The 20,579-nt window shown below is 40.6% G+C and overlaps 1 protein-coding gene across 4 annotated transcripts in view; it reads right to left on the reverse strand.

Moving 5' to 3' along the window:
* The window catches only part of Plch1 (phospholipase C, eta 1), a 226,203-nt gene that overhangs the window by 25,059 nt on the left and 180,565 nt on the right, over positions 1-20,579 (reverse strand). For all 4 annotated transcript variants that reach the window (XM_013518677.1, XM_013518675.1, XM_013518676.1 and 1 more), the window contains 2 exons: positions 20,076-20,183; positions 4,687-4,848 (listed from right to left, as the gene is read on the reverse strand). In XM_013518677.1, coding sequence (XP_013374131.1) covers positions 4,687-4,848; positions 20,076-20,183 — 270 coding nt within the window. The remainder of the gene's footprint in view (positions 1-4,686; positions 4,849-20,075; positions 20,184-20,579) is intronic.

A 20,579-nucleotide genomic window follows, 5' to 3' on the forward strand; every position in this document is an offset into this window, starting at 1 on the left:
GTGGAATAAAATGACCACATTGAATGCTTGCCACTTAGAATTTTAAAACATTAAAAATAAATAAAATCCAAGTGCGTCTCTAGGGTAAAAAGACAGCTTTTGTGTGTTTAAGTAAGCCACAGCAAAGATTATCTACGCGTTGAATTAATTCCTTCACTGGTGATCACCAGAAAATGCTAGTATTGTGTTCTCTGATGTTTTCCTCATGAGCTAATTTTCCAGTTTAAAGGTAATGAACCAGTTGTCCTTGCTTGAGCCTAAACCTCATTAGTGTACAAGAAGTCACTCTAAAAGGGTATACTTATTGAATTGTCACCTTTAGAAGGTGGTTTATTATTAAAAATATGGTACATGGAGAGACCAGTTGGCCCTAATCATCCAGAACTCCAGCTAAACAGAGAAGAAACAGAGATAATCACATGAACATAATGAACATGAGTTAACAAAATTAGGGAAGGGCATTGATAAACACTGATCAAAGACTCAGTTCTGGGGAGGAAGGTGAGAAGAATCTGAGAATTGTTTGGGGAAAGGGTAATCTAGAAAACACTGACAGAGCAGGGACCATGTCGATTAAGTGCTGCTTGGCTTATATATGTTCCTCGCCTTGGAAGACCAGGTAATGCTGATCATTAATTTCAGAATCTCTGGAATTAAGAAAGAAAGTACATATGGCCATAAAAGAGACACTCCTCTCCAAATCAGGAGACCCAGCTCTGCCTCAAGTAGCTATACATCCTTGAGTAAATCCCTTCTCTTGGCTTCAGTTTTCTTATCTGTGAAATAGGGAGAAATTGAATAATTATCAAGTGAGTTCTTTTCTAACCCCTACATTTCATCCCCTGATAGAAGGATTATGGCATTTATCGTCCAAAATGAGTTATCTTAAAATGTGAAATGGGCACTTTAAAAAATGACAATAGGGCAACAGGTATAAAGCAGGACTGTCCCACACAAACCAGGCATACAGTGTCACTCAATGTCATGGGCACTGACTATACTCAAGGACGCTGCCAGGTGCATTACATACATTCTCACTTAATTTACACAACCATCTCTGGAGATAGGAATCATTAAAATCTCAATTTCCCAGAAGATAAAAACTAAAATGTAGTGAAGTTAGATAAAATGCCCAAAGCTAAGAACTAATTGGTAATAAAAACAGAGACTGTCTGGCTCCAAGCTCCTTTCTGGTTTCCCTGTCCCCCGACTTCTTCCACCCGATGCCTCAGATAACTACAAACATCCATCCCCAACTGCGATCTCTCCCTGAACATCAGCACTGCAATCTGTCACTGAAGTCACGGAAACGGCACTGCCGTAGGAATTTGAGAGTATACAAGGGCAGAGCAAACAAGAGAGTACAGGCTCTACCATCACAGGGCTTACCGTCTAACCGTGGAGGAAATCTCGGCACTGCAAGATAATAAAAGCCGACGAGGAGAGCTCAGCGCACCGTGAGAGGCCAAACCTGAGAATTACGAAGCACGTCTAAGGGGGCGTGGTGTAAAAACTGAACCCTTCAGGTGATTGGGTACTATCTATGTGAGCTGAGGAAGAGGAAGTGTGCGGCAGCCAAGGAAACAGCCAATGAAAAAGCCAAGTAGTGGGAGCGTGGTGTCCTCCTAGAAAATGAAGGAAGTGGGTGCCGTTTGTTTGTACTCACACACGGCCAGGCAAGAGTCAAGGTCACAAACACGTGCTAATTTAAAAGTGGGGGAGGGGCTGAAGAGAGACTCTTACGGGCTACATCTATGAATCTGAACTTTAGCCTGCAAACTATGAGGGGCCTTCAAATGGCTGAAACAAGGGAATGGCAAGAACAGATGCACATTTCTGAACCACCACTATAGTATAAACGAGAGGGGGTGGGCTAGGGGTAGGGCTGGCATGCTGAGAGCTGGAAGAGCCGAGCCAGGGGCTCATTATGGTTACCCAGCAGCAGCAGTTCAAATGATAAAAAAGGGCATAGGTCAGAACGCTTAAGAACTCTTTCCTGTGTGTATGTCAGTTCCGCCAGCCTGAAGGATGAGTTCACTGTTACACATCAGGGCTCTCCAGGAAAAGGCAGTACAAGCAGATCTCAACCCTGCATTGCTGAATTCTAATTCAGAAAAGGAAGAGCTAAAATGATGCTGCCCTGAAGCACACTCGGCACATTCTCAGCTTGGAACTTAAGTACTCGTATTCTATCTGGCACAGGTGTATTTGCTCCACAGTGACTTACCTTACCTGTCCACAGAACATAAACTGCATTCTGAAAAGTAACATAGAGGGGCTGGGGATTTAGCTCAGCGGCAAAAGCGCCTGCCTGGCAAGCGCAAGGTCGTGAGTTCGGTTCCCGGTACCAGAGAAAAAACGAAAAGTAACATAGCAGTGTTCAAAATCTCACTACTTTACCCCGTACTTTATTAAAATGCCAGGCTCTATTTATTGCCTACTAATATAATTACATTCTTTTTGTAATCCAGATTTAAGAGAAAACAAACAAAAAAGGATTTAAGGTTTGCTTTACTACATCCCTGAAATTTGAGGTTGCTTACCATTTTACCTGGTGGCAAAATTATTACTCAGCTATCTTCAATGAATAGCAAAAGAAAGATGACCTTAATTTGTTTCTTCCTAACTATCAAAGACCTGTGGCTGCATTCCCAATTGGAATGATCTAGTATAGGGCAAAGACTTCTCCAAAAGCATGTGGGGAAATGACTGGCCCGGGTCAGCCAATGAGATTCACTAACTAAGGACGAGCAATGGAAACCATGCTCACCTAACTGAATGTGACTTTACAGGCATCTGCACGGTACCTGTTTCCTGGAAGGAGGGCACCATGCTTCTACTTTTTATTGCAATTTTAAGAAAATCCCAATTATACTGAAAATTTAATAAAATCGAAAATTCCTGGGAGTGCCATACTACTACAGCTGACCTTTTGGCTGCTTTTTCAATAGTGTATCTGCTCTTCCAATATGTATCACAGGATGAAATGACCCTGGCAATCCAAGGGTAAGGTCTCACTGGCATGAGCAGTACACTTATCCTATACACTTGTGATAGGGGTTTATTTATGAGCTAAGTTTCCAATCGGGGCTAAGGATGGATTCTGGTTTATTAGCTGGGGACAAACACACTATCTCATTCTCTGCTCATGGGCCAATAAATGTGTAGCTTATGGGACTGCCAATTACTGAGGCAAGGGCAACAAGATTTGGGATAATACTAAAGATGGAATAGGAAAAATGGAAAAAAATAGTCTCTCATATTATGTTGACCCTGTAGATAAGCTCACTCTAAAGCCCACTCTTCAAACAAACTTGCCAGTTATCTAACCCAACAACTTGCTTCACTCTCCTAGTAATTCTAAATTAGGCTTTCTGTGTTTGGAAACTAAACAGTCCTGAGGAACAGCTTAGTGGTTGAATTGCTAGAATTCTGTAAGGTCTAGAAGGCAACCACCAATGCTAAGATATGATCTTTCTGCCAGGACTCTTGGTCTCTGGAAGACACAAGGTAGCAGCATGGAAGGCTGCTATTAGCCATGCCGCTAACCACAACGGTCCCCTGTGGTCCAGAATAAATGCTCTCAATATTCTACAATGGTAACATTTAAAAATCCACTATCCCTCTTTCTTGGCCACTTATGAATTTCTATTAGGAACCAAGCTAATATCTCATCAAAAACCCAAAACATTGGTTCACTCTGGAACTATTTATGATCTTCCTAAGCTACAGATACTATAATAAATCAGGAAAATAAGAGTTACCGAGACTGACTCGTTCCTATTTTCAGAAACCTACAGACTAAAAGGGAAGATAGACATTGAACAAATAATTGCAAGTATATAGACAAACCCTCAGGAAAGAGAAGACATATCAGGTGGCCATGGACAATATAAAGGGGACAGCTAACCAAATTTGAAGGTCAAGGCAGGACTCTTTCAAGACATCACATTGAAGCTGGGATAGGAGTCCGCTGGAGAAGATGCAGAAATGGAGTGTTCCGGGCAGAGGGGACGGACTGTGAGGAGTATGGCATAGGAAGGCAACTGTGGCTGGTATGACAATGGGGACAGTAGGACACAGACACTGAGGACAACTGAGAGTGGACAGAAGGGCAAGGATACTCTTTTGCAGGTCCTTGAAAACTTGGTTAAAGAGTTTACAATCTACCCGAGGTGTAACTGGAAGCCACTGAAGAATTTTACACAGTGGACTGACAATCAGGTTTATATTTTTTTGAAAAATCATGCTGATTTCCAAGTAGAGTTTAAACTGAAACGGGAAAGAGTGGAAGTTCGCCTCAGTTAGAACACATCTGCGGGGAAGAGAAAGGACGGAGAGGAGACATACTTGGAAGGTGAAATCAACTGGGGAAGGAGGCTGCCGCATGCGGAGAGGAAGCAGGTGCCGCGCGTAGCAGGATGGAGGTTCTCCTCTCACCCGAGCCAGAGACCAGGCCTTCTCCTGGGAGTCCCATTGAAGCAGCTTTCATGTCACTTTAACCCCCGCATTTGACTTGTAACTGCTTTTTGCATCATTTTGGCAGGATATTTTCATTACAATAGCAACATAATGACAGAAATCAAGAAGTTGCAGAAACATTTTCACAAGTGACAAAAAAATTACCAAGTAGGAGGAACTTCTCGTTTCCTTGCGGAAGGATGAGCACAGGAAGAAACTGTGTACCTGCTTCAGGTGGGCGTTTAAGCCTTCGTGTGTGGCCTTCAGGAGGGCTCTCACTGTGAAACTGTCTGGATCTTCTTTGTCTCGAATTTGAGATTCTTTTAACAGTGACTCCAGTTTTTTCCTTATGAAAGATTCTACCTGATGCTCAGTGGTCCCGTTATTCTGCAGAGGATGCAAATGATGCCCTTAAGAAGCACAGAATCAGGTACAACGCAGCCTTTGATCAAGTCCCCACCCATAATCCTTGTACCATTTTGTTCTTCCCTGAATAACCCCTGTCTGCAAGCTGCTCCTCATGTAACAGGTTTCTGCTTCAAGAACCTTATAGTCTTACCATATTTCCACTCAGTGCTGTGGAATCTGGTACTTAGAGAAATGAGAAAATTACTCCAGGTTGTAAAGCTAGTGAGTAAAAGAGGCAGGATTCAGACTGAGAACTCCACAGCCATCCACTGAGCTGCTTCATGCTTTCAACAGAGAGAAGGCCAGGGAAAGTTTCTGGAGACTTAGGTCTTCTAACTGCAATAGGGAAATCTGAGCAAAAGTATGCTATTTGAAAGAATTACTGGGCCGGGGATATAGCTCAGTGGCACAGTGCCTGCCTGGCAAGCAGGAGGTCATGAGTTCGATTTCTGGTACCACACACACATACACGCAAAGAATTACTTTCTTCATCGAGGAGAAAAGAATGCAATGGAAATTTCTAGGGTTGAGGATTATTCTGACATAAAATTTCTATTGTACCTCCAACTCTACTCTGCTATTACAAACACGATATTGACTTGTGCTATGATTTGCCATTATAATTACCTGAAGAACACAACTCATTTCAAGGGTTCTGGATGGCAAAACTGTACCTATATCCCGATGATGGTCATGTACTATTTAGGGTATCGAGGAACGTAATTTCCTGGAAGCTCAGCATAGCTGTGAGCCACCTCACTCTGCCAAAGCTCACGGGCTCAGGCGCTGGTCACTATGCCTCTGCTTTTCAACTTCTACCTCTCCCCACAACCTGCTTCTCTACGAACTCTCTAATCGCTGGCAAAAGACCAACTCACCCAGCACCAAAATTTTAAGACCATTTTGTCTACTTCAAAATTTATTACTGAGAGGTCATTACATTTTAAAACTGCAGTCAAAAGTATCCCTTGCCTCCTGTGCTGCAGAATGGACACCGTGTTGGGAGGCATCAATGTGAACAGCATCAATCTCACTGTACATCTCTATCTGAGCTCTCGGGTGACCAGGTGCCTAATCTGAAAGGAATGCGGCAGGTTTCAACAGTGGGCTTAAAATATTCAGTAAACCATGTTGTAAACAAATATGCAGTCACCTGGGCTTTCTTGTTCCATTTAAAAAGCACAGGAAGGGCCTGGGGATTTAACTCAGCAGCATAGCACCTGCCTGGCAAGTACGATGTCGTGAGTTCAATTCCCGGCACCAAAAACTGACCCCCTCCCCCCAAAAAAGCACAGGAAGAATAGATGTACAGTAGTATAACTCTCAGGGCCCTAGGATTTTGAGAATGACAATTGAGCATTGGTTTCAGTGTCAGGTCACCAGTTGCATTAGGTCTAACAAGTGAGTCCTAACAAGTGAGTCACCCCCTTTGAGTCAGGCACTGATAGGTCCTCTCATCTACAAATGTCCTGGTTGGTGTCTTCCTTTTTCATAATGATCACATTTGTCACAGGAATCTGTACATGATATATTTTGCTTCTTCCTTTTTTCTCATTCCCCTTCCCTCCCTCCAACTCCTCTCCTCCTGCTTATTTACAAAAGCTCTGTTTCCATTTTTCCCCTTCCATTCTCTTTAATTATCTTGTTCCTTTCCTCTCCCACTTCCTTTGTTCTTCTTTCATTTTGAACAATTTCTTCCCATTTCCAAATATCTATTATATACTTTGGTCCTTATCCACACTTTCAGTTTCTTGCACCAGAGAAACCATGCAATATTTACACATGTCTCTGATTTATTTCACTTACAAGTATGGTATCAAGTTGTATCCATTTAGCTAGAAATGTCTCAAACTTATCCTTCTTTATGGCTGAGTAGTACTCTATCATATTAAAAAACCACATCTCTTTATGCATTCATCAGTTGGTGGGCATTTGGACTGCTTACAAAATTTACCTAATACAAACTGTGCTGCGATAAACTTGAGTATGCACATATTGATGTGATGTTTTTACTTCTTTTAGGAAGATACCAAGAAGGGGAAGAGCAGAGTCAAACTGAACCTCTAGGTTTAGTTTTTCAACAAATCTCCATAATCATTTCTACAGTGGTTGCACCAATCTACACTCCCACCAACAGTGGAGAAGGATTTCTATTTTCCCACAGCCCCATCAGCATTTGTATTTGGTTGATTTCTTGATAATAGCCATTCTTTCTGGAGTGAAATGGAATCTCAGTGTTTCTTTAATTTGCATTTCTCAAATGCTAATGTTGTTGAACATTTTTTCATATATTTATTTGCTATTTGTACACCTTCACCTGAGAAGTGCGTATTCCTCTCAGATGCTTATATTTAGATTTGGTCTTTAAATGTACGTGGGCAGTCTGATCTTTTTGAGTTCTTTATATATTCTAGATATTAGTCCTTTATTTGAGGAACAGTTGGAAAAACACTTCCCCAAACTGTGGATTGTCTCTTTACTATCTACATGGTTTCCTTTGCTGTGCAAAAGCTTTTTACCATGATGAGATCCCAGTTGTTGATTTTTTGTAAAATGTCTTATACAATCAGGGTTTTATTCATAAAGTCTTTGCCTACACCTATGTCTTCAAGAGTTTTACCTATTTTCTCTTCCAGCAGATTTAGTGTTTCTGATTTAACATTTAGATCCATTTCTATTTTAGCTTAGTACATGGTGAAAGACATGCATCTACTTTTAATCTTCGGCATGCACAGAACCAGTTTTATCAGCTCCATTTATTAAGGGGGCTATCTTTCTTCCAGTGAAAGTGTTTGGCCCCTTTGTCAAAGAGAAGGAGACTGAGTATGTTTGGAGTTGTTTCTGCATTTTCTAATCTGTTCCATTGATCCTTCAGTCTGTATTGTTTTTGTGGTACCATGCTGTTTATATCACAGTAACATTGTAGTATAATTTCAAATCAGAGATTGTGATTTCATCTGCTTTGCCTTTACTAGTAGAATTGCTTTTACTATTCTATGTCTCCTCTGGTACAAATCAATTTTAGGACTGTTTTCTGTATATGCTATTGGTATTTTAATTGGTACTTCATTAAATCTGTATAAAAATTTTGGAAGTAAGACTATTTTCCCTTATTGGTTCTTCCTACACAAGAGCAAGATATATTTCCCTTTCCTGATATCCTCTATGATCTATTTTTTCAGAGTACTGAAATGCTATTAATTTTTGAGTGTTGACTTTGTAGCCAGCTAAGATACTGGATTTGTTTATTAAATCTAGTAGTATTTTGGTGGAGTTTTCTATGTAGAGTATCTGTGAGGTCTTCTATGTAGAGTATCATATAATCTGCAAATAATAATAACTCAGCTTCTTCTTTTCCTATCCTTATTCCTTTTATTTATTTCTCTTGTCTAATTGCTCCAGCTAATGTTATCAGAACTATATTGAATAAGAGTGATGACAGTGGACATTCTTGTCTTGTTCCTGATTTTAGAGTGAAAGCTTTCAGTTTTTGACCATTTAGTATGCTGCTGGCTGCTAGTTTGTCATAGATGATTTGTATCATATTGAGATAAAGAACATGTATTCCAACTTTCTGTAGAGTCTTTAGCATGGGCGTTTGACTTTATTGAATGCTTTTTCCAAATTAATTGAGATGATCATTGATTTTCATCCTTGGTTCTGTTAATGTGGTATAGCATAGTTATTGATTTGCATATGTTGAACCATCCCTCCATCCCTGGGATGAATCCTACTTGGTCATGGTGTATGATCTTCTTGTGGATTTACTGCGTTTTGTTTGCCAGTACCTTATTTTTGAGGATTTTGCATCTACATTCATTAAGAAGATTGGCCTATAGTACTCTTTTTTGGCTGGATCCTTCCCTAGTTGGGTATCAGGGTAATGCTTGTTTCCACAAATGACTTTGGGTATATGGCTTCTCTTTCAATTTCATTAAAAAGTTTAAGGAGTATGGGCATTAGATTTTGTCTAACTTTCCTATAGAATTTAGAAGTGAATCTGTCAGAACCCGAACTTTTTTTTGTTGGCAGTTTTTGAATTACTTGTTTAATTGCACTGACTGATAATGGGTTATTTAGAATTTTTCTACCTTCTAGATTCTGCTTTAATAATTAATATGTATCTAGGAAACTCTCCATTTCTTCTGAGATTTCCATCTTATTACAGTACAGGTTCTCAAAGTATTAATGACCTTCTTCAATTCTGCAGGATCCACTGTGATTTTGCCTTTTCATTCCTAACTGCATGGATTTGAGTCTTTTTATTCCTTATATTGATAAGGTTGGCTAAGTATTTGTCTATTTTATTTAATCTTTCAAAGAACTGACTGTTCAGTTCATTCATTCTTTGTACTCTTTTCTTAGTCTCAATTGCATTAATTTCTGCTATGATCTCTATAATTTCCTCCCTCATATGCACTGCAGTTCCTCTTCTTTTTCTAAAAATTTGAGGTTGAACATTAGGTTATTTATTCAGCTTGCTCTGTTTTTATGATGTGGGAATTTACCATTTTAAATTTCCCTCACACAACTGCTTTCACTGCATTCCATAAGTTCTGCTAAATTGTATTTACATTTTCATTTGATTGTAGATATTGTGTAATTTCTTCTTTAATTGCATCTGTGGTGCAGTGGTTGTTCAGTAGTATGTTATTTAATTTCCATATGTTTATGCAGTTTTTGTGGCTTATTTTGCCATGATTCAAATTTCATTATACTACACTTTGGTCAAGTGCATGGGACAATTTGAATTCTTTTGCATTTACTTAAACATGTTCTATGAGCTGGTATGTGGTCCATTTTGGAGAAAGCATGTGTGCACTTGAGAAGAATGTGTATTCTGTTGTTGTGGGGTGGACACTCTCTAGACATCTACTAAGTCCATTTGTTCAAAGCTTTGGTTCAACTCTGATATTTCTTTGTTGATTTTTTTTTGTCTGGTTGATCTGTTTCTGGCAGAGGGATATGGAGGTTCCCTATTACAACTGTATCAGTACTTCTGTGATTTTTCATGTCTATTAATGTTTGTTTTATATAGTTAGGTATGCTGATATTTTTGCATATATATTTATGATTGTTATCTCTTCCTCTTGGATTGGTCCCTTAACAAGTGCATAGTGACCTTCTTTATCTCTTTTGATCAGTTTTGGCTGGAAGTTCACTTTGCCTGCAAATAGAATAGTTACCCTGCTTTTTTCTGGTTTCCTTTTACATGGAGCATTTTTTTCCATCCTTTGACTTTTAGTCTATGCATTTCTTTTTTGGTTAAATGTGTTTCATGTATGCAGCTTATTTTTGGATCTTGTTTTTTGATCCATTCTGCAAATCTGTTTCTTTTGATTGGTGAATCAAGACTGCTTACATTTGTGCTTGTAACTGATATGTACTGACATATCTTTGTCATATTATTTTCCTGTTGTTGGTTCCCCTCTTTCCCCTTGTTTAATTCCTTGCTGTGCCTGATGGGTTCATTCTACTTGGATTCATGGAATTGTTGTCCTCATTGTCTTTTTCTAGAGTATCCTTCAGAATTTTTAGAGCGCTGCTTTGGGAACATGAATTTCTTCAGATGATCTTTATCATGGAAACATCTTATTTCTCCATCAATCTTGAAAGATAAATTTGCAGGGTACAGGTATCTGGGCTGGAGGTTTTCTTTTAGGGCTGGAAATACTTCATTCAAAGCTCTCCTTGACTTAAGGTTTTGTGTTGAGAAGTCTGCTGTGATTCTGATGGGATTTCCATTATAGGTGATTTGCTTCTTTTCTCTAACAGCTTTTAGTATTCTGTTCTTGTGCTGAATTTCTGGAATCTTGATTTTTATATGCCTTGGTTGAGTTTTTCTGTTACTGGCTAATTGGAGTTCTGTATGCCTCACTCACTATCTATATGTCAAATTCTTTTCCATGCATGGGAAATTTTTTGTCATTACTTCTGTAAATAGGGTTTTTTATGTCCTTTGTGCTATTTTCTGAATTTTCATTGATTCCAATCAATCTTATGTTATTCTTCTTTGCATCATCTAGCAGCTGCTGGTTTGATTTTTCATTGCTCTTTGCTCTTTTTAAAGAAATCTTTTCTTTTTTAATTGCTTGTCATAATTCTTTCTTCTGTACCTGACAGTCTGTCTTCATATTGGTTCATTCTGCTGCATGTGCTTTCAATGGAATTTTAAATGTGCATATCTGTTTCATAGATCCCATTTCTTTTTTATGCTTGGTTTTCATAGTTTCCATAATGTTCCTGAGTTCCTCTATTTTTTTTCTGCATCTGTTTTAGAGTCACTAATTATATCCTTCACTGTGGTCACTATCTCTGTAGTTATCCATGAAATTATTTCTGACTTTTTTTCTAGACCCTCATTCATCTGCTTTGTTACTTCTGCTGTTAACACTTCTGAGATTCCAGGTGGATGGCTTTCAAATTGGTTCATCTCATTGTCCTTGGGTTTGCCTTTGGTGAGCAGGAAGTGTGAGGTTACCTCTTGCTCCTGTATCTTTTGATTTTCTATTTTTTCTTTTTAGCTTAATTCCCCAGTTGATGCTTGTAAATTGTTTACGACAGGTAACTTTATTGCTAGTATTTAGAACCCTTAAGAAATGACTACTTCTCAGAGATGTCTCCCAGGTATAGCTTGCTTTTGGGTTTTGAGACTTTTGCAAGATTCTACCTCTTCAATTTATTGGGTATCAGAAGTTCTGCTTATTTGGCCTAGCCCCTTGTTCTTCGACACTAGCCTAAGGTATTGTTTATGGCCCTCAGACAATCTCAGTCTTGGCATACCAGGAAGAACAACTGATTAGAACAATTATGTCACCATGGCTAAAGTAGTACAATCAGTATAACAGCAACATCAAACACAACCTAGAAAATGGCAAACTATGCTAACTATTAATTTGCACCTTTAAATGTATGAACTAGATTTGTGGTTATATAACAAATTCTAAACCAGACCAGAAAATTATATACAGTAAATATGCCCTCAAAATTGTGATTTTACCTTCAGGGAAGAAAATTTAAAAGGGCTGACAGGGGAAAAATAGAGAAAAAGAAGAGAAAGTGATTAGAAACAAGGCTGGATGACAAAGAAAGATTACAGGAACTTTGGGAAACTGGTGAAGAAGACAGAAATGAAAGAGAGAAGGAAGAAATAAAAACTAGAACAGAACAAAGCAATAACAAAGAAAACAAGAAAGAATGTTCAAACTCCAAAGCAAGAACAATCAAGAAAAGAAGAAACAGCAAAAAAAGGGAAGAAAAGCAGGAAAAAAATGTCCACTTCAGGGCATATCTCTGCTGTCACTGGCAGACAGAGTAGGCAGGCAGAGCCCAGATCCACGCTAGTTAATCCCAGCAAGCCAGCAGTAAGTTTACAGTGGGATAGTGAATAATCCCAGTAAGTGTGCACCTTTAATTCCATTGAAGTCCAGGCTGGTTTCTGGTTGTGAAGCTGAGACCTGAGTTGTGCAGCCTGCAACGGTCTGTGTGCCTCCTGCAAGCTGAAACTTTGCTTCCTTACTTCCTATGAAGTTGCATTCCGTTCTGCCTCATACTGACACTGGAAGCCACTAGATGGAGCCAACACACAACTGCTCTGAGTTCCAGACTCTCCAAAATGGCCACTGGCCCACTGCCCTCTCTGAGGAACATGTGAACCAGGATAATTCACCAGCCACTGCAGTCTGTTGCATGTACCACTGGGTTGCATTGGTACATTTCTCTGTGGAGGCCTCTGGGGTTGCTAGTAGTCACCATGCATCTGCACGTTTGAGCTGTCCCTCCCATGCATCAAGCCAGGGCTCAGAGAGAAAGCACTGCTTGCCTCCTCCTTCTTCTGTGTTGAGGTCCCTCTCTTCACTGTCCCTGTGGGCTTCACTTCTTGCTTCAGATTCTTGCTGGGTGCCAGAGACCCACTCTTTCTCACATTGCTATAGTCCAGCATCTGAACACCAAATCTCAGAGGTTGTTTCTCTGACACTCACCTCTCCACCACCTTCCCAGAAATCCAGATGGTGTCTTCTTCCAATATTTCAGAGTTGTTGAATGTAGGCACCCTCATTAAATATCCTTGCTAGATCTTTTGGGCAACTTGCACTTTCCACATCAACACTGCTGCTTATCTGGCACTTAGGTTATGGAGATGGCTTCTTTCCTTTCATATACCAGCCTATGCTATCTTCAAACTTTTCTTCTATGCTTCTTTCCTTCTCTCAGCCTTCCCAAAACTAAAGAGTTAGGGCCTTGCTCTGAATTAGGCTTTAGCTTAAAGCAATGTTATAGGTGGTTTGGTCTTCTGTCCAGAGAACTAACACATTCTGTTTCAGCAACAAGGCTGCTTCTCTTTTGTGCCCTTCTGTATTCACTGAGGAGCATTTTTAATTTCAGGAACTTTTGCTTTGTACTCATCATGTGGCACAATAAGCCCAGATTTCAGCCTGTTGGCTTTCCACATGCTTTCCTTACTAGCTTAGAATTTAAGGCTGGAAACATGTAATTCTTTCTTTCACTTGAACAGTTAATGGCCATTGTAGACATAATTTCAATATTATGTCTCATGTAATAGAGACCCAGGGACAGGGAGAGAGCTGGGAACTTTTGAGTGGTGCGTTAGTTATAAATACACATTTATCCACTAAGCTGACAACCTTACATGAGAGAGCGTGATGCCCCCAAATAATAAGAACAGTAATGCCAAAGATCATTATCACATAGCAGATACAACAATAAGGAAAAGTTTGAAATTTTGCAAGAGTTAGAAAAATGTGATTCAGAGCCAGGAAGTAAGCACATGTTGGAAAAATGAGTGTGACAGACTTGCTTAAAGCAAGGTTGTCACAAAACCCTCAATTTGTAAAAAACACAGTATTTGTTAAGTACAATAAATCAAAGCACAATAAAGCACGGTGTTCCTGTTTAGAAAAAGCACCTGACAGTGTGTATACTGCTGCCTCCCAAGCACTATCCCATGATGACGCTTCATCTGAACCACCCAGCACCGTGTAAGATTAGCACCAGGGTTAGCCCACTCTCACTAGTAATGGTTCAGAGGCGGAAGTGTTGAGCAGCTCATCCAAACACACATGGCGGAACTGGGGCTGAAACCTAACATTTCCTGTTCGAAACTGTAGCTACTTCATTACAGAATGCTGCAGCCATCTTTTTACATTGTTACAGAAAAAGATGGATTCTTAAGTAAAATTGATTCTGACCAGGCTCATGCTTTAAACAAAAACATTACTCCTAAGAAATATTTCTATCATCCACCCAGGTGTGGTGGCGCATGCCTATAACCCCGGCACTCAGGATGCTGAGGCAGGAAGATTGCTGTGAGTTCAAGGCCAGCCTTGGCTACATAGTGAGTTCAAGCCCAGCCTGAACTACACAGTAAGACTCTATTTGTTCTGAAACCCTGTATTATTTTTATTGCTTTTGCTTCAATTTGTTTTTGTTTATGTTGTTGGTATTTTGCTATTGTTCTTTTTTATTATTATTATTCTCTGTAAAAAAAAAAAAAAAATCCACAATCCCTCTGTGGAAAGCAGTTATAAGTTTCCACTTAAAGCCAGAAGCAGGCTGTTATGGTTTGTGTCTGCATGTCCCCCCAAATCCTCTTACACTCATGGAGCAACCTTTTAGAGTTTATGATTGATTCATGGGTTTGAATTCTACACCGCCGAGAGCAGGTAGTTGACATATGTAAGAGAGAGAAAGAGGCTGATTCCCTCTACCACTCTTCCCTTTTGCTGTGGTTGCCTTTGCTATCTTCCGCCGCCATGAACTGCAGGGTGTTGTGCCACCCTGCCTTGGGACCAGCCAAGTATGGACTGAAACCTCCACAAACTGTGAGCTAAATGGACCTTTCCTTCCTTGATTCTGGGTATCAGGTATTTTGTCTCAGCAACGAGAGAAAAGGAACCAAGACACAGGCCCGAGAAAAGAGCTGTGGGTCTGTAACCTCCCCCCATGTATTTGATCAAATGACCCAGAGTCTACTGGGGAGCACATCTGTCGTGAGGACTAAAAGAGAAGCACGCCGCCATGCACAGTTAGCCTAGTGCCACACGGAGCTCCAACGCACATCGTTTCTTTCCCTGGCTCAGGGCTGTGCACAGGCAGACACAGGACGGAGATGAACGGCTGTCTTGATGCTGAAACAGGTTCACTACCAGCTAAAAGGACAAAGCCTCACGCTGGTGGAATACAGAATGCTTAATAAAAGGCTGTAACTATTCCCTTCACAAACGCTAAACACCGGGAGCCACTGAAAGACTCGTATCTGTTTGTTGATCTTTCTTCCTCTCTGTGATTTACAGCATAGGGAAACCTGTAGCCACAGAGAGCAAATAAATGTGTGGCTGCGGTTTCATTACTACATTATCATGCAGTGCTGGAATCCAATAGCACTGCTGAAAGAAAGCTGAGACGACACTCGACCTTGAGACCTCCGGCCCCCCTGCCGCTGCAGCAGGCACCACGGTTGAGAGCCATATTATGTATCCCCCTCTTCTGTTCCTCAGGCTGGTGGGAGAGGGAGGATGCCGCAGTTGGGGATGGGAGAAAGCGGCCATTTATATGGTCCAGAGCAGTGTCTACCAGAGAAGTAATCAAAATTCCTAATTCTCTTCTCTGAGTGGTAAATCTGATCCAGGAATCTCTCTGCCACAAATAAGTCACCCACACAAACACATCCTTATTTTGTCTCAAGGATGAAACTAAAGCATCACTGAAAAGTAGAAGGCTGCCCCACTGCAGACTGACAAGAAGCGGAAAGGCAGGGTCGGGGCCAGAGGGTCCTGGCCCCGCACGTCTCGCTCCGCCTGCACTGTGCGCTGGAGTCACCAGAGGCGTGTGCGCAATTCACAGGCCACAGCCCAGGCCAGCCATCAGTGTCTGGGCGCTGACGCAGGCAGAGGGATTTCTGAAAGTCTTCCCTCACGCTGGTTTACAGCAACAGGGTTGAGGGTCTTTGCTTCAGAAACAAAAATAAGCTGTGGATGGCGGTGCACACCGGAAGTCCCAGCACTTGGAAGGCTGAGGCAGGAGGATCACTAGGCCTTCGAGGCCAACCTCAGCTACACAGTTCAAGGCCAGCTTGAACTGCACTAGTTGTGAGACCCTGTCCCCTCAAAAAGGAAAAAGTATAAATACATATATGTTTACTAAAAGGGGAAGAAGGGTTGAAAGAAGGGGAGGGGACTAGGTAGAAAAATAAATCAAGATATATTATGTACAGATACAAACTCCCTATGATGAATGTGATCATTATGTATATCAAAAGTGTACCAACAAAATTAAACTTAAGAAAAAAGAAAACACAAAGCTGGAATATGTCAACATATCAAAGTGGCCCCCTTTACAGTAGAGTCTGGCAATAGGAGGAATAGTATGTCAGCTGCCCTTTGAAGCGCTTTATAGCTTTCTGAGCCCATTTCTTCAGGATCAAGGACTGGAGAATGGCTGCTCTTCAGCTGTTTAGTCTGTGTATTTTCTCCTTCCTCTCCTGTCCCCGGCCTGCTCTTCTGGCTCCCTTAAACACACTGTTCCATGCAAGCACTAGTCATTTCAGGCACTAGGAAAAAACTGGGGTCTTCCAGGTTACCTTTCCCATGCCCTACTCCTGGTTTCCAGGATGCAGCCTGAGGCCCAGCATGTGGGCATTTGTTCTCAGGGTGGACATTTTCAGTAACAAGACCTTACAGCCTCAAGAGGTAACTCACCCCTTCCATGGGTGCTAAGTTTCAGATGAACAAGATCCACAATCCTTTAAGTGGATCAAGGCACAAAATAACTTTGGAAAGAAAATGAACCTTTTGCTAAGGAAGGCAGAAAAATGATAAAAATGTTTAGTGAGACTGAACCATGGTTTTAGACAAGAGCATTAGTGTAAGACAAAAAGTTGCTACATGTTTCTGTATTAGGCCCATTTAGAATTCACTGGAAGGTTTCATTTTTACGGCATGAGCTTCAAGCAGGAGACAGAGGCCTGAAGTTTGAGCCTGAGAAGCGGGCTCAACACAGATTCAGAGTGCAAGAAAAAAGTTATTGAATAATTCAGTAGGAAAGGGGAAAAAAATCAGGGAACTAAGTACGGGGGTGGAAAGTCTATGAGGCATAGCAACATTAGATGATCTTACAGAGATGAACAAGGGTGAGCTGGCTGCCCTGAGTCAAATCTGTTAGGTTACTGTGCTGTGGTTGAAAGGAAATTATCCCCTGTGTCTTTGAGCTGGATGACTGTTGGGTCACTGAACACTCTAACTTTACTTTGTGGCTTACAAACCTTGGCCAGATTTTCTCTATGGCTGAAGCCACAAAATAAGAGGAGGCAGAAGCTTAAAGGATTCAATTAATTCAACAACAAAAGGCATTTAGTGCATTAGCAAAAAGTGAAAACGTGGTTTGAATAGCTTACCTACGAATAACAGTACATTAGGAGGAAGCCCGCCTCCTGCTTTGCTGCTAACACAAGGGTAGGCTGGGTGAGCCATAGATCCTGCTTTTGGTCTTGCCCTTGAACTCCTTTTACTTGTAACCTTCTCCAGGAATTAGCATAGCAACTCTCCACACTGTCAGGTCTTTGCTTATATGTATCTTCCCTGTGAAGCCTTTCCTAGACACGCCATCTAAAACCTCAATAGACTGTTCATACACTCAGGCAGAAGCACGTGCACATGTGCACACGTACACACACACACACACACACACTTTCTCCCTCAGTATTTATCACTACCTAATATACATCTTACTTACAGTATTTGCTTTCTTTCTTGTCTACCCTCTCCTCCCATTAACTGCTGTTTATATACTATGTCTAAGCTTAATGAGGACAAGGCTTTTGTTTATTCTTATACATCCTCCAACACCTACAACGCTGATGGGCACATGTGCTATGGGAAAACTCTGAGGACTGCACAAAGAATCTTATATAACCTCCTAAGAGTTGGTGATCCAGCGTCCGTGAATGCTGTTCAAATCTTATTTACTACAATAATTCAGATATAACATAAATCTAACCTACCCTGTTCATTTAAAACTGAGGAAAGGGCTTCCTATATGACAATTATTGGTTCACATAAATGATGCACAATAGACTTTCTTTTGTAGAAATATGATCAGGAGTATTTAACTTCAGCATCCAGGTAAGACAATTGAATTCGGTGCTGCTAATGAGATATACATTGACTGACTGCCCAAAAATACTTTGGCTTTCTAAACAAGGCATTGCCTTTTCTCAAAAGAGAAAAGTTTGAAAAGGTAGAGTAAAAAATTTGTATAGTTTCACTAAAATATTGTCTTTATGTAGTTTCCTCTCCCAAAGGACAAAGAAACATCTGTAACCCTTACGTACAAGGTGCTCTCCTCTTTCACTCAGGCCAGATGAAAGAATCCACCATGAAAGATGATGTCTATCTTCATGAAATAAGTACTTGTCTGTGTGCACAGAACTCAAGCAAAAGACTAAACATGCAAAGAACTCAGCTAGACATTTCACTGGTGGAATTACTGATTCATTCCCACAAAACTACAACTTTCAATGGGATTTCATAATTATAAATATTTACCTTAAAAAGAAGGCCCATGACATTAGGAGAAAAATGATACAACTGAGTAGGCTGAGAAACAAAACAACTTGGTCTACACTCTGAGCAATAAATGACTACACTGTGATAGTAGCTAAATTTCTGCCACTCCGCTTTGACTAAAAACAGCATTCCTTAAATATGTAACTTGGTGGGGCCTGTCTCCTACTTCCAAGTGATAGACTGCTCTGCGTCTGGCAACCAAGAAATCTGGGAAACAAAATGCAAATTAATGAGAATCTGGTTCATGAAATAAGGCTAAAAAAAGTTAACATCCATAATTTCAAGTAATTCATCACAAAAATAGCAAATAAGTAGGAGAGCAAATAAGAAACTAAAATATGAACTGTATCTCCAGTTAGGTAAATCTGTTTAGATTTTTACATAACCATCATCTTATTAGTTAGGGGTATTTAACTGAGCCAATATAAACTATTAAAAGGCAAAAGCTTAATACAGATAACAATCTTTACTTTTCATTTCAAGCTGAACCTTCTCTACTTCATCTTGTTAAAGTGCATAACAATTGAGAAAGAAGTGTCTACTGAGATAAAGTATAAATAAGCTCTTGTCCCCTTGGAAAATAATGCCAGCTTCCTTCGACACATATAAGTAAGGCATTACAGAATAATTTAGAAGACAGTAGATTGCTTTTAACAATATACTCATTGAATACAGGGCAATAATGTAAATAAGGATAATTCATACAAAATTTACTGGTTCCTTCAGAAGATAGAACAGTCCTGAGGTCCAAAGGAATACTATTTTTATATGGAAATAAAATGCTAGACTCTGTAACAACGCTCATGCTCTCCACTGTCCTGCGGCCCTGGCAATTGCATGAGTCGGACAACGTGAGAGGGACGGGCATCCCCTCGAGCCTTGCGTTCCTCCCATGTTTGCCCTTCCGGGATCACATAGTTCAATGGTGCTTTTCTGTACCGGCGGCTCCCCGATCTGTGAAAGGGGTCTGAGTCCCCAGAAGCGTAAGTAACCATCTGTGCCACTTTATTTAAGATAGGGCAAGTTAAAGTTAGCTAGAGTCTCAGGCCAGGAAGGGCTGAGAAATCCTTGGACCAAGGTTCATTTTCTTAGAGAAGAGATGGGCACCCTGAAGAAGCAGAAGCAAGTGCAGCTGGTGTTCTGAGCCACCCCGCGGGCTGCTAGCGCCAGGCAAGGGAAGCAGTGCTACAGCCGGGTTACTTTCTCAAAGCCACTGACGTTTCCAGCTGCAGTCTGACTTTTAACCATGGTGTAATAGAAAGGGATCTGTCTCCAAAGTGGGAGTAAGAGTGTTTAATCACAAGCATTTCTCCCTATTCTAAGGCATAAGAACCCACAACTCATCAAACTGAGTGGGCTATGTGCCAGTTCATACAATAACTTTTTTTTTTTTTTTTTTTTTGGTTTTTCTCTGGTACCCGGAACCGAACTCACAACCTTGCGCTTGCCAGGCAGGCACTTTGCCGCTGAGCTAAATCCCCAGCCCCATACAATAATTTTTAAAATTTCCTCTTCACACAGCAGCAGCCACATTTGTGAAGTCTTTAATACAGCACAAATTTGGAACCCCGACTTCACTGCAGTACCCTGAAAATAAAACACACAGCCGAGCCTGTCACTTACACAGTGTAGCTTGAACTTGCACTCATCTTCAATTTCATCTGCACTGTCTTCATCAGAAACTTCCCCTTCCTCTGCGTCATCCCCCAGGTGATAAGGCAACTTCTTGCCCTGAAATGGATCAAAACATTCCCGTTTTGAAGTGAAAATAAATTCACAATAACCAACAGCTTGAGGCAACTCAAATGTCCATTATGTCCACAGACAGATGAATGAATACACAAAATGTGGTCTTGTTGGGCGTGGTGGTACATGTTTGTAATCCCACCACTGCAGAGGCTGAGGCAAGAAGACTGCTGTAAGTTCAAGGCCAGCCTGGGCTACATAGTTCAAGGAGAACCTGAACAACAAAGCGAGACCTTGTCTCAAAAAGTAAAATGTGGTCTATACATATAATGGAATATTATACACCCTTTAAATGAATGAAATTCAGACTCATATTATGACATAGATGAACCTTGAAGGCATTCTAAATGAAGTAAGTCAAAGAAAAATATAACATGATTC

This window comes from Chinchilla lanigera, unplaced genomic scaffold (genome assembly GCF_000276665.1).
Source record: "Chinchilla lanigera isolate Chin_1 unplaced genomic scaffold, ChiLan1.0 scaffold00047, whole genome shotgun sequence".
NCBI lineage: Eukaryota > Metazoa > Chordata > Mammalia > Rodentia > Chinchillidae > Chinchilla > Chinchilla lanigera.